The sequence below is a fragment of the Sphaeramia orbicularis genome, unplaced genomic scaffold (assembly GCF_902148855.1).
Source record: "Sphaeramia orbicularis unplaced genomic scaffold, fSphaOr1.1, whole genome shotgun sequence".
NCBI lineage: Eukaryota > Metazoa > Chordata > Actinopteri > Kurtiformes > Apogonidae > Sphaeramia > Sphaeramia orbicularis.
This window is the reverse complement of record NW_021941580.1, coordinates 305,339-319,296: the sequence shown is the minus strand read 5'-3', so window position 1 is coordinate 319,296 and position 13,958 is coordinate 305,339. Positions and strand designations below refer to the sequence as shown.

Genomic DNA, 13,958 nt, shown 5'->3' with positions numbered 1-13,958 from the left:
ATGGGACCACAGCGCTGACTGCAGCTGCTGACATCTTGTCCACTGATGACCTCTGACCCCCACACAACAGAGGGGGTGTGGGCGGACACAGATCTGCTGTTTGATGGCTGAAGTACAAAAAGACGCCTGGCCTTGTTGACATGGGCATTAAGAGGAATAATGATGGGACAGAGTTGGAGAGGAGGGCCCCTCCATATCAGAGGATATGAAGGAAATGAGAAAGGACACCAAAAGACTTTCAGATGAAAATGAAAGACTGAAATATCGCAGCAGGGGCAGAGAAGGCTCCTCTCCCATGCTTGAGCAATGCCAGTGCCAGTTTGGGGGCTGGGGCTGCCAGTCCCTGCGTTCCTGGACGGAACCAAGGGGGCATTCTCCTGCTTCTAGCTGGCATGGCCAACATAGGGATCGACATACTGGATCAGACTGACATTCTCTGTCTCCTTGCAATAACCGCATTCCCTCTCCAAGGGAGGGGGGCAAGGCCCAAGACCCGACCAGGGTAAAGTTTATGGTGATTCTGCAAGGCGTCGGGAGGAGTGAGGTTTCTCTCCCAAGTCAAGAGAACCCAGCCCATCAGTCGGGAAACAAGATGTAGCCCTTGTCGAGGTCCAGACGACAGCTACAACATCTGTAGGCCCTTGTCAAGATGGAAGCTTCAAGTATTTCCCGTATCATACTAGTGCACTGCGGTCTGCCATCGTGCAGTGCTCCTCTTATGTGCAGGGAAGCATAGAAGGTACTGAACTTAATATCTTAATAGACTCTGGTTCCACTGGATCTTTTCTCAGTGCAGATTTTCATCTGTTAATCCCTGCTCTGCACCAGTGACCTCTGAGCGCAGATATTATTGCAGCTAGAGCTGTAAATGGACAGTTACTGGACACGCTAGGCACTATTACTACTACACTACGTCTTGGAAATCAGTCATTACAGCACATTTTCTATGTACTCAGGAAGTCTACTCAACCTGCTCTTCTTGGTCTGGACTTCCTGACAGCTCGTCATGCGCTTTTAGATTTTTTCCCGTGGCAGGCTGCTGCTATGGGGCACGGACGTTCCGTTGCTGAGCACTGAGGACTTGATTCCAGTGTGTTGTAATGTGACCGTTGCTTCTACTCTTACAATGCCCCCACTGACTGAGATGCTGGTACCGGTGTGTGTTTCCCCCTTTGGACCTGCAGACCAGCTCCCCGAGTTTGTTGGTTACATGGAGCCCAACCCTCAGAGTAAGAGGAAATGTGTGGTAGCCCACACGCTAACCTCAGTGGAGAACAGTATGACAACAGCTAGGCTTCTTAACTCCGCTAATCAGGATTTGACATTAAGCGGGGGCACACATCTTGGTGAGTTTTTCTCTGTAAGGGAGGGGGATCTTAAGGTTCCTCCAACCCCCAGTAATAAGACTGTGTCCTCTGTAGTAACATCTGAGGTGCCCCCTGTGTCTCTGGTCGACTCCCCCACTAACTCAGTGCAAATAAAACAGTTAAATGCCCTCTTAGTGGAATATGGTGACATATTTAGCTTGACTGAATCTGTGACTGGTAAAAGCACCCTCATCAAGCATTACATTAATACCAGCAACCACCCACCCCTGCGATAGTGTGCCTACCGGACCTCTCCAGACAAGAGGGAAGAAACTGATCACCAGGTGACAACTCTGTTAGCTGATGGGGTGATAGAGGAGAGCTGCAGCCCCTGGGCGACTTGTCAAAGACTTTGCCCATTGTGCTGCCCTACTACATCACCTCACATGCAAGGATGTTCCTTTTGAATGGGCTAGTGACTGCAATTTTGCTTTTAGCTACCTAAAATCAGCCCTGTCTTCTGCTTCAATAGTTACCATGTCAGACTATACTAAGGTATACACAGATGCTTCAATGGAAGCTGTAGGGTTAGTGTTAGCTCAGGATAAAGGGGGGCTGGAGAGAGTAGTGGTTTATGCTAGTCAGTCACTTACTAACACCCAAAGACGTTGGTCTACATTTGATAAAGAGCTGTAGTGTGGGCTGTGCGTCAGTTCAGGCATTATATTGGGTCATCTTCATTTACTATAATAACTGATCATAAGCCTCTCCTAGGTTTAAGGGGAATGGAGATAGCCAAAGATCCATCGGGGAAGAGAGCCAGGTGGATTTTAGAACTGGACACTTACCAGCATAAGGAGGGTCACCGCCACACCAATGCTGATGCTCTCTCGAGGTGCCCCAACAGGGACATTACTGACAGTACTACTGCCCTGGTTAATGCAGTAGACTCTCCTCCTGTACCCAATGTTCCCCCAAGTGACATTTCTCCACGGTGTGCAGCTTCTCAGCATGCTGACCCAGACTCTAGGGAGCAGCAACGGTATGTACTTTTCAATGACAGTGAAGCTTTGGCCACACAACAACAGCAGGACTCTGATATTAGTGTTGTCCTGGATTGGATTAAATCTGCGAGTTCTCGTCCACCTAAGGGACAGTTGAAAGGCTGCTCTCGGAAGCTACGGAAACTGTGGTCGGAATTCCCCAGATTTTCCCTTGTGAATGGACTTCTTTACTGGATGGTTCACTCCCCTCTTGTCGGGGAGGCTCAGCATCAGGTGGTTGTACCTGTGGCACTTGTCCCTGAGATACTGTATCATTTGCATGGTGGCCCTGTTTCTGCACATTTGTCAGCTGAAAGAGTGTGGGAGCGGGCTAGAGAACTGTGTTATTGGTTCTCCATGCTCAAAGACATTTGTGATAGGTGTGAACAATGTGTTTCATGTCAGACCTGTGAATCCCCTGCACCAAAACGTAGGGCTCCTATGGGGGGGGGGGGGGGGGGTGTTACAGACCGTTCGCCCCTTTCAGAGGGTTGCTATGGACATTTTGGAGCTCCCAGTGACTTCCAAAGGTAACAGATATGTGTTTGTTGTGGAGGACTACTTTTCTAAGTTTGTAAATATTTATGCTCTGCCAAATCAGATGGCCCAGTCCATTGCTCAGTGTCTGTTTGATGATTATGTGTTGTTGCATGGCATTCCTGAATCTATTCATAGTGATCAGGGCAGACAGTTTGACGCAGAGATTGTACAAAGACTGTGTGGGCTACAGGAAATAAAGAAAACTCGCACTGCACCATACAACCCCAAATCTGATGGTATGGTTGAGCGATTTAATCGCACTCTCATTGACCAGCTAGCTAAATCTCTATTGTCAGTTGGGGGTGAATGGGACGACTATTTGAGTCATGTAGCCTTTGCTTACAACACATCTGTTTATGCAAGCACTGGGTATACTCCCATCTTTCTCACACACGGTCGGGAAGCTAGGGTTCCTGTTAATGTGTTGTTGCCTGATCAAACTGATCCTGACTCACACTTTCTCATTCTGACTTTGTTTCTGTGCTGGTTGACAGGCTGGACATGGCCTTTGTCAATGCTAGGCAGAGGGCTGTTGTTGCTCATGAGAACCAGAAACTGTTCCATGATTCCAATGTCCGTCATGTCCCATATTCAAGAGGGGACTTGGTGTGGTTGCACAGCCCCAGACGATGAAACTGGTTCCTCACTGGAGGAGTCCATTTGAAGTGACTGGTGTACTGGACTGTGAGGGTGTCCCAGGCCTCACTTATTGCATTAGGGAGCCCTTAATTGATAGTGGACCGGAGCAGGTTGTTCACTATGACAGGCTTAAGCCATACACACTTGGACTTCTTCCCAGACAGCCCTCGGATACCCGCCCTGGTCTGCCCCTGGGTCTGCCTTCATCTCAGGAGGGGGGTGGGCCTTCTGTGGACTCTCCGGATGTGGTTGAGGTGAGGTCACAACTGGATGACCAGCCGTGGACTACGTCTCAGTCGGGTAGGGCTGTGAGGCTACCTGTTCACTTACGGGACTACGTCACATATTGCTGACTGTTCTGTGGAATGTTTTGTCCTCGCTGTTTTATATGCATCTGTGTTGGTATGTGCGCAAAATGGTGGTTGTTCCTGTTAACGTATGCTGATTCAGTTTGTGATCAAATGAGGACGTTTGTTATTGTGTGTGTGTATGTGGGGGGGGGGGGGGGGTGTAAGCAATGTTTCTGTGCTGCCGATTTATAGAATAATTTGTTCATGTGGACTGACAGGATGTAATACAGAGTGCTTTTATTGTGAAGGCAGGAAGTGTGTTATGTGTGTAAAACTGTGCATTGTTCATGCTGATGTGTTGAAGACGGTGCTGTGAGGAAATAAAGAGCCTCCAAAGTTAAAAGTGTCATCCTGTTTACACATCACACCGTCAGGGCTCATCCTCCAGACGCTCAGTTACATTAGTTAGTTAGTTAGCTAATTAATTAGTTAGTTAGTTAGCTAATTCATTAGTTAGTTAGTTAGTTAGTTAGTTGAATGAAAACACAGCTGAAAGTCAGATTACCGTCTAGACTCGGTACCGGGTCCGGACCGTCCACATCTGCTCCAGTGTTGACCCTCTCTGCGCATGTCCGTTACGCTCCACACACCCGGGGGCAGAGAGAGAGAGAGAGAGACAGACAGACAGAGTTAACGGGATTCATGGAGGATGTCAGTCTTCTGTTTTCTGCTTCTTCTCTCCCACCATGCCCTGTAGGATTAATTTAAGATGCGGCTGTGTTTCCAGATCTGCGGATTTCTGCTCCTACACTTTTACCTCCAGCTGCTCCGAGCTCAGGGTGAGTTTGTCCGGTTTACGCAGTTTGTCCGGTTTACGCACCGACACTTTCCGCTGCAAGTCTGCGTGTGTTTGGGACAAGGAGAACCCAGTAGAACCACAGGGTAGAACCAACCCTAACCCTAACCCGTGCAGAAATCTGCTACAAACAACCCGTTAAAATCCCACAGACTGAAAACTGGGACGGAACAGGAGTCCGTTAGAAAAAAAAAAAAAAAAAAAAAAAAAAAACACCCACCCACGGGTTAGAGTTAGTTTATACTGACAGGAAAAAAACCTTCTGGAACATTCAGACCAAACATTTGGAAATAACCCGCTTTTATCTGAAGAAATGTACAGGTTTGAACTAGTTCCCAGTTGTAATTAAATGTAAAGTTTGATGTAGTTCCCTGTTGTATCTAAGTGTAAAGGTTTTTGAATGTTAGCATGACATGGTACCAGTCAGACTGGATTAGGGTTAGCATCATGGGTGTGGGTTTGCAGTAGGGGTGGGCAATATGGGCAAAAAAAAAAAGTCTGTATTTCCCGATAATAATCTGACAATATCCTTTAAAACAAGAATTTCTTTTTTTGTGTTTTTTTTTTTTTGTTTTTTTTTTTTACAAAAAATTCTGTCAAACTCTTCTTGTTTACGACAACATCTATGGTTTGACACAGTGTTTCATACATCTTCTGCAAAACATGGGGGTGGTCAGTTCGCGGGATAGGGGCAGTAGTTGTATACGTGGGTGTGCAGTCCATAACTAATGTAGGTCTAACATAGGCAGGTTAGGGTTAACTGGGTCAACTGGGTCTAATGCGGGCAGGTTAGGGTTAACTGGGTTAACTGGGTCAACTGGGTCTAACGTGGGCAGGTTAGAGTTAACTGGGTCTAACACGGGCAGGTTAGGGTTAACTGGGTTTTGCTCTTTGATGTTCAGTCCACATGGATGCAGGATGTGGATTTGCTCTGACTAAATATCACTTTTGCAGTTTTTTTTTTTTTTTCCAGTCTTTCCTGGCACATGGGACAGTTTTTTTTTTTCCCCCCCTTCTTTCCTGCACATGGGCCCAGAACATGAAAAGAACGGCGCCTCTTAGATCAGATCCTCATTTGTGGTGCACATTGTGTCTCAGAAAACACTCAGGTGTCCTAAACCCAGTATTTGACATTCATTTGTGGACTTCCTAAAAATGGGACAGGACTTCCTCTGGTTTTTTTATTTTCAGAGTGAATTCCATACATTTTTCTGTGTTGTGACTTTGGTCAAATGTCTGCCCTTCATTTCTTTCAAGTTGTGATTGGGTTGTGGAGGCGGGACTTGACAGAATGCATCTGGAACCAATTAGATTTCTGAAAGCAGAAAGGGAAGAGGAGGAGAAGTAGGGGAAGGAGGGAAGTGAAGGGCAGCCCTGTTCTTTCCATGTCCGCTGTGAGCAGCCATGGGCTGGGTTAGGGTTAGGGTTAGGTTTAGGGTTACCCTAACCTTAACCCTGCGTCCCACAAACTTAATTACACTTTGGTCAACACAAGATTAAAGGTGCTGTAGACTTCCGTTGACCAAGTTTTCATCCAATCTGTCAAACCTCAGTCATATCCTCAGTATCATTAATCTGTAAGTCTGTCTGTGATTACTCACCTGAGTCTCTTTTTCATTAATTAATTTATTTAATTTTTTTATTTAACCTTTATTTACCCAGGCAAGCACTTAAGAACAGATTTTTATTTACAATTGCAGCCTGATCAAAGAGCAATGGCTCCATGAGGGGTAGGGGGTGAGGGGGCTAAAAGTAAAAACATGGTTAAACAATTACAGAAACAAACAGTTAATAAATAAATACATTACAACACTAACAGTGAGACATGTAAAAGACAAATACTCAACAAGTGCAACTATCAACATCATCAACTCTTGCATTATGATGAACAATTTCTTAGTGCCATCCACCGTAAACAAAACCCATGTGTTCACATTCAGACTGGGAGGGAACTCGGGCATCTCCGGAATTTTTTGTTGTGATGGGCATTCCCACAATGCACGTAATGCAAGAGATTCAGGTGAGTAATCACAGACAGACTTACAGATTGATGATACTGAGGATATGACTGAGGTTTGACAGATTGGATGAAAAACTGGTCAACGAAAGTCTCCAGCACCTTTAAAGTGTGGTGTAGAGAGTTGGATTTCTTGGCTAGACCCCCCTCTGGTGATAAACCCTAACCCCAACTCTCCTCTAGTAACTCTTAAATGGATAATCCAAAGTGATGGAACCTGTTTCCATCCACAGACACTGATTGGCTCTCAGTTGTGTAACAGGCTAATGACATTCATTTTTTCTTCTGTTTATGTAATAATGCTGTTTTCTTTTTTGTTTTGTTCAGATCAGGTCTAGTTTTTAGATGTTTCCTGTTTGACAGTTTCAACTGTGACTCCAGTCTTCCTCAGAAGCGTCATCCCACGTGCTGCTGACGTGTCATTTATCAGCTGGTCGGCCCGACGGACCAATCAGCCAATCGGAGGAGGCACGGTCAGCTCGACGGGCTGTGATTGGTCCGTCGAGCCAACCGTGCCTCCTCCGCCTTGGTTGGTCTCTGGAGGAGGGAATCCCAGGTGTGCAGAGAGTGTTTGCCCCCTTGTCCCAGTTGATGGTGCCGCTCACCCGCTTCCTGATCTGTATTGCCTCCTTGATCCAACGTTTGAGTTTGTTTGTTTCAGATGTTCTGACTGTGCCCTTATCCCAGTCCATGATGTGGGTGTGTCTTCTGCAGTGGTCTGTGATGGCCGATTTTAAGTTCTCCTGTTCGGCTTTATCCTTTAGAGTCCGTGTGAATCTCCCCACTGTCTCCTTTTTGCATTCTTTTTGGTGTTCATTTTTACTTGTGTTGAAAGATCATCCTGTTTCCCCGATGTATGTTTTGTTACATGATTTGCGTGATATCTCGTATATGACGTTACATTTTTGGTCCAGTGCTATTTTGTCCTGGATGTACAAGTATTTGACGGAGTTTTGTGTGTGGTTTTATGACAACGTTGATGTGTTTTTTCATGACCCTCTGTATTGGTTCTGTTATCCCCTGGCTGTATGGTATGGTTATGAAATCTTTTGGTTTGCCGTCGATCTTTTTTGTGTGTTTTGTTTTTTTGTCGTTGCTCTTCTTTTCTTTGTTTTTTACTTGTTGTCTGCCTGGGACAAGGGCACAATCATGACATCTGAAACAAACAAACTCAAACGTTGGATCAAGGAGGCAATAGAGATCAGGAAGCGGGCGAGCAGCCCATCAACTGGGACGAGGGTGCGTACACCCTCTGCACACCTGGGATTCCCTCCTCCAGAGACCACCCAAGGTGGAGGAGGAACGGTCAGCTCGACGGGCTCTGATTGGTCCGTCGGGCCAACCAGCTGATAAATGACAGGTCAGCAGCACGTCAGATGATGCTTCTGAGGAAGACTGGAGTCACAGTGGACACTGTCAAGCAGGAAAAATCTAAAAACTGTACCTGATTTGAACAAAAGAAAGCAGCAGTTGTGTAACAGCTTAGAACACAAAACAAACACACCTGGTGACAGGATGAAATTAAACATGTTCTGCAGTCTGTTAGCGTTGAGTCAGAGGGCTGACCCAGTTCTGTTCCCTGGAGCCGCTGAGTTAGAGGGCTGACCCAGTTCTGGCTCCCTGGAGCCGCTGAGTTCAAAGGCCTGTGTTATCGAAGGAGGCATCGGCTGAGGGCTCAGAGCTGAGCTTCACAGGAGTAAACAATCCAGACGTTTACAGGAGTACACAATCCAGATGTTTACAGGAGTACACAATCCAGATGTTTACTGGAGTACACAATCCAGACGTTTGCAGGAGTAAACAATCCAGATGTTTACTGGAGTACATGATCCAGACGTTTACTGGAGTACACAATCCAGACGTTTACAGGAGTACACAATCCAGACGTTTACCTGAGTACACAATCCAGATGTTTACTGGAGTACACAATCCAGACGTTTGCAGGAGTAAACAATCCAGACGTTTACCTGAGTACACAATCCAGATGTTTACCTGAGTACACAATCCAGATGTTTACTGGAGTACACAATCCAGACGTTTACAGGAGTACACAATCCAGACGTTTACCTGAGTACACAATCCAGATGTTTACTGGAGTACACAATCCAGACGTTTACAGGAGTACACAATCCAGACGTTTACCTGAGTACACAATCCAGATGTTTACAGGAGTACACAATCCAGACGTTTACAGGAGTACACAATCCAGACGTTTACCTGAGTACACAATCCAGATGTTTACTGGAGTACACAATCCAGACGTTTGCAGGAGTAAACAATCCAGACATTTACAGGGGTAAACAATCCAGACGTTTACTGGAGTAAATAATCCAGACATTTACTGGAGTAAACAATCCAGACATTTACAGAGACACAAGAAGGCTCTCCAAATCAGACAGTCTACAGCTCACCAAAACTAGCCCTAGATTCACAGGGGTAGGGTTAGGGCTAACCTAGCCTGGTTAGGGTTAACCCTAGCCTGGTTCGGGCTAACCTAGCCTGGTTAGGGCTAACCTAGCCTGGTTAGGGTTAACCTAGCCTGGTTCAGGCTAACCTAGCCTGGTTCGGGCTAACTTAGCCTGGTTAGGGTTAACCTAGCCTGGTTAGGGTTAACCTAGCCTGGTTTGGGCTAACCTAGCCTGGTTAGGGTTAACCTAGCCTGGTTAGGGTTAACCTCAAGTTAACATCAAGTTCCTGGGCATCCACATCACATCTGACCTCACTTGGTCCAGGCACACATCCCACCTGGTGAAGAAGGCCCATCAAAGGCTCTTCTTCCTCAGGAAACTCAAAAGGTCTGGACTCTCCCCCACAGCTTCTGACGAACTTCTATAGAGCCACTATAGAGAGTATCCTCTGTCTGAGTGCAGTGTGGTATGGAAGCTGTACTGCACAGGACAGGAAGGCATTGGCCCGGGTGGTGAAGACAGCACAGGGGATCGTGGGAAGGCCTCTCCCACACCTGGACTCAGTGTACGACAGCCGGTTACAAAGGAGGGCTGGTCGTATAGCTGCAGACCCCACCCACCCAGGCCACAAACTGTTTGTACCTCTTCCCTCAAGAAAGAGGTACAGGAGCATCAGAACCCACACAAACAGACTGAGACACAGCTTCTTCCCCAGAGCTGTGAAAATCCATCACCCCACTTCCTCACACACCCAGCCCCCCACGCACTCTCTCACTGCACTGCAAACCTGGACTACTTAAATGCCATGGTCACTTAAAGTTTGAAAGTTTGCACTACGGCTACTTGTGTCACTTTATTTTATTCTATTATATATATATATATATATATATATATATATATATATATATATATATATATATATATATATACACACATCTTAGATGTGCCTTTTATATTATATGTGTGTAAATATGTGTGCCTTAATGCCAAGAGCAGCTGGACGAAATTTCGTTGTGCCTCGCATAATGACAATAAAGATTCTATTCTATTCTATTCTAACCTAGCCTGGTTTGGGCTAACCTAGCCTGGTTAGGGTTAACCTAGCCTGGTTCGGGCTAACCTAGCCTGGTTAGGGTTAACCTAGCCTGGTTCGGGCTAACCTAGCCTGCTGTATTTCTTTTCCTCTACTCCATGGGCCAGTGTAATTAAAGGGATTATCCACTGGCTAGTGTCTGATTTAATGTAGATGATTCCTCTGGCAGCTTTTGTTCTGTAGCAGAATGTCCAAATGGAACTGTGTGTGTCATATGTGTGTGGAGTGTCATTTTAATGCAGTAGATAAATCCAACAGCAGTAACAACAAACAAACACACTGACCCATCCCAACACACAACCAACATTATAGACATAAGGTAAGAAGGAATAAAAAAAAAAAAGAAATGTAGAATCTATAGTCAGACTATTTGTGTTCATTTCACAGAAACATTCGATTACAATCAACATCTAAGTTTCATCCCATGTTGCCCAGAGTGTCTGAGTGAAAGAATAATTATATGTGTGTGTAACAGATGATAAGAGTTATCAGGGTTAGGGTTCGGGTGCGGGTCTTGTTAGGGTTAGAGTCTTGTTAGGGTTTGGGTGAGTGTCTTGTTAGGGTTTAGGTGAGGGTCTTGTTAGGGTTTAGGTGAGGGTCTTGTTAGGGTTAGGGTCTTGTTAGGGTTTAGGTGAGGGTCTTGTTAGGGTTATGGTCTTGTAAGGGTTAGGGTATTGTTAGGGTGAGGGTCTTGTTAGGGTTTAGGTTAGGGTCTTGTTAGGGTGAGGGTCTTGTTTGGGTTTGGGTGAGGGTCCTCATCCAGAGCCCTGAACCCAGTGTTTTCTACCATGGGGTCACCTAAAATGTCAAGTAAAAAAAAAAAAAAAATTAATAATAATAATAATAATAATAATAATAATAATAAAAATAAATTTACTCATAAAAAATTTGGCGAGTTGGCAGAATACATACATAAAAGATGTGACAAACTATGGTTCTGAAACTGAAGCACTGTGGTACTATTTATCTGTGATACTGAATCTGAAGCACTGTGGTACTGTCTATCTGTGGTACTGAAACTGAAGCACTGTGGTACTGTTTATCTGTGGTTCTGGAACTGAAGCGCTGTGGTACTGTTTATCTGTGGTACTGTTCATCTGTGGTACTGAAACTGAAGCACTGTGGTGCTGTTTATCTGTGGCTCTGAACCTGAAGCACTGTGGTTCTGTTTATCTGTGGTACTGAATCTGAAGCACTGTGGTACTGTTTATCTGTGGTTCTGTTTATCTGTGGTACTGAAACTGAAGCACTGTGGTACTGTTTATCTGTGGTACTGAAACTGAAGCATTGTGGTACTGTTTAACTGTGGAACTGAAACTGAAGTACTGTGGTACTGTTTATCTGTGATACTGAAACTGAAGCACTGTGGTACTGTTTTTCTCTGTGGTACTGAAACTGAAGCACTGTGGTACTGTTTCTCTGTGATATTGAAACTGAAGCACTGTGGTTCTGTTTATCTGTGGTACTGAAACTGAAGCATTGTGGTACTGTTTATCTGTGGTACTGAAACTGAAGCATTGTGGTACTGTTTAACTGTGGAACTGAAACTGAAGTACTGTGGTACTGTTTATCTGTGATACTGAAACTGAAGCACTGTGGTACTGTTTTTCTCTGTGGTACTGAAACTGAAGCACTGTGGTACTGTTTCTCTGTGATATTGAAACTGAAGCACTGTGGTTCTGTTTATCTGTGGTACTGAAACTGAAGCATTGTGGTACTGTTTATCTGTGGTACTGGAACTGAAGCACTGTGGTACTGTTTATCTGTGGTACTGAAACTGCAGCTCTGTGGTACTGTTTATCTGTGGTACTGAAACTGAAGCACTGTAGTACTGTTTATCTGTGTTTCTGAAACTGAAGTACTGTGGTACTGATACTGAAGCACTGTGGTACTGTTTATCTGTGGTACTGAAACTGAAGCACTGTGGTACTGTTTTTCTCTGTGGTTTGGATTTTTAAAGGATGTTCAGGGGAAATTAATTAAAGATTGTCACCCTATCTGTAGAAAATAAAACATAAAAACAGTGTGTGTGAAGGAGGTCAACAGTTCACACCAGGTACTGTTGGTTTTCACAGTAGAACCAGTGACAGTGTTGTTTCTGTTCCCGTTCTTAAATCTGTCAGACAGATCCAGTCTGCAGTCTGAATGTACACTACAGTATTCTGAGCTCTGATCTACATCTAACCCTAACCCTAACCCTAACCCAGACCAACCCTAACCCTAACCCTAATCCTACAGTGCAGTTCCCTCTGGTGGCCATACGGGTTAGGGTTGGTGCAGTTCCCTCTGATGGTCATAAGGGGGCGTCTGTAATGCACATGTGTATGACTGATGTTTGCATGTTCATATTTGAGGGGTTCTGACACAGAAAATACGCGGTGCCACTTATTAGTTTATTTTCAAACTCAAACTTTGTTAACTTATTTCAGTCTGTGTAGTATGAGAACTTCTGGAACATTTTGCACACATCTAACCAATACTGCGATAATAATGAAAACTGTGTTCATTTGGGTTCCAATAACCATGATATGAACTGTTTGTGTTGTTCCATCTGGACATGAACCGCACCATTAGCATCAGCAGATGCTAACCATAGCATCAGACCATTAGTAGACTGGAGCAGATGCTAACCATAATACCCTAACCCTTTATCCTCATTAGTACCCTAAACATTTATCATCATTAGTACCCTAACCCTTCATCCTCATTAGTACCCTAACCCTTTATCATCATTAGTACCCTAACCCTTCATCCTCATTAGTACCCTAACCCTTTATCATCATTAGTACCCTAACCCTTCATCCTCATTAGTACCCTAACCCTTTATCATCATTAGTACCCTAACTCATTATCCTCATTAGTACCCTAACCCTTTATCCTCATTAGTATCCTAACCCTTTATCATCATTAGTACCCTAATCCTTTATCATCATCAGTACCCTAACCCTTTATCCTCATTAGTACCCTAACACTTTATCCTCATTAGTACCCTAACCCTTTATCATCATTAGTACCCTTAACCCTTTATCCTCATTAGTACCCTAACCTTTTATCTTCATTAGTACCCTAGCCCTTTATCCTCATTAGTACCCTAAACATGTATCATTATTGGTACCCTAATCCTTTATCATCATTAGTACCCTAACCCTTCATCCTCATTAGTACCCTAACCCTTTATCCTCATTAGTACCCTAACCCTTTATCATCATCAGTACCCTAACCCTTTATCATCATCAGTACCCTAACCCTTTATCATCATTAGTACCCTAATCCTTTATCATCATTTGTACCCTAATCCTTTATCATCATTAGTACCCTAAACATTTATCATTATTGGTACCCTAATACTTTATCATCATTAGTACCCTAACCCTTTATCATCATTAGTACCCTAACCCTTCATCCTCATTAGTACCCTAACCCTTTATCATCATTGGTACCCTAATCCTTTATCATCATTAGTACCCTAAACATTTATCATTATTGGTACCCTAATCCTTTATCATCATTAGTACCCTGACCCTTTATCATCATTTGTACCCTAACCCTTTATCATCATGTGGTTCAGCTCAGGGGTCAACTACACTGTTTCATTTCACTGACACTGAATGTAACAATGTAGGCCGGGTGAGGGGGTGAGGGGGCTGGGTGGGGGTCTCCTTGTTCCTGTTGTATGTAGTCTGAGCCTAAATGGGGCCAGTGCTCATTAGCAGACAGCCAGGGCCTCATACTGTACATGAATGGAACCCCCCCACACACACACAC

The 13,958-nt window shown here is 44.5% G+C and overlaps 1 protein-coding gene across 1 annotated transcript in view; it reads left to right on the top strand.

Moving 5' to 3' along the window:
* Positions 1–4,488: 4,488 nt before the first annotated feature.
* Positions 4,489–13,958, top strand: part of reck (reversion-inducing-cysteine-rich protein with kazal motifs) — a 65,098-nt gene continuing 55,628 nt past the window's right edge. Inside the window, exon 1 of the mRNA XM_030129999.1 lies at positions 4,489–4,658. Within this exon, the coding sequence (XP_029985859.1) occupies positions 4,589–4,658 (70 nt within the window). The 5' untranslated portion in view covers positions 4,489–4,588. The remainder of the gene's footprint in view (positions 4,659–13,958) is intronic.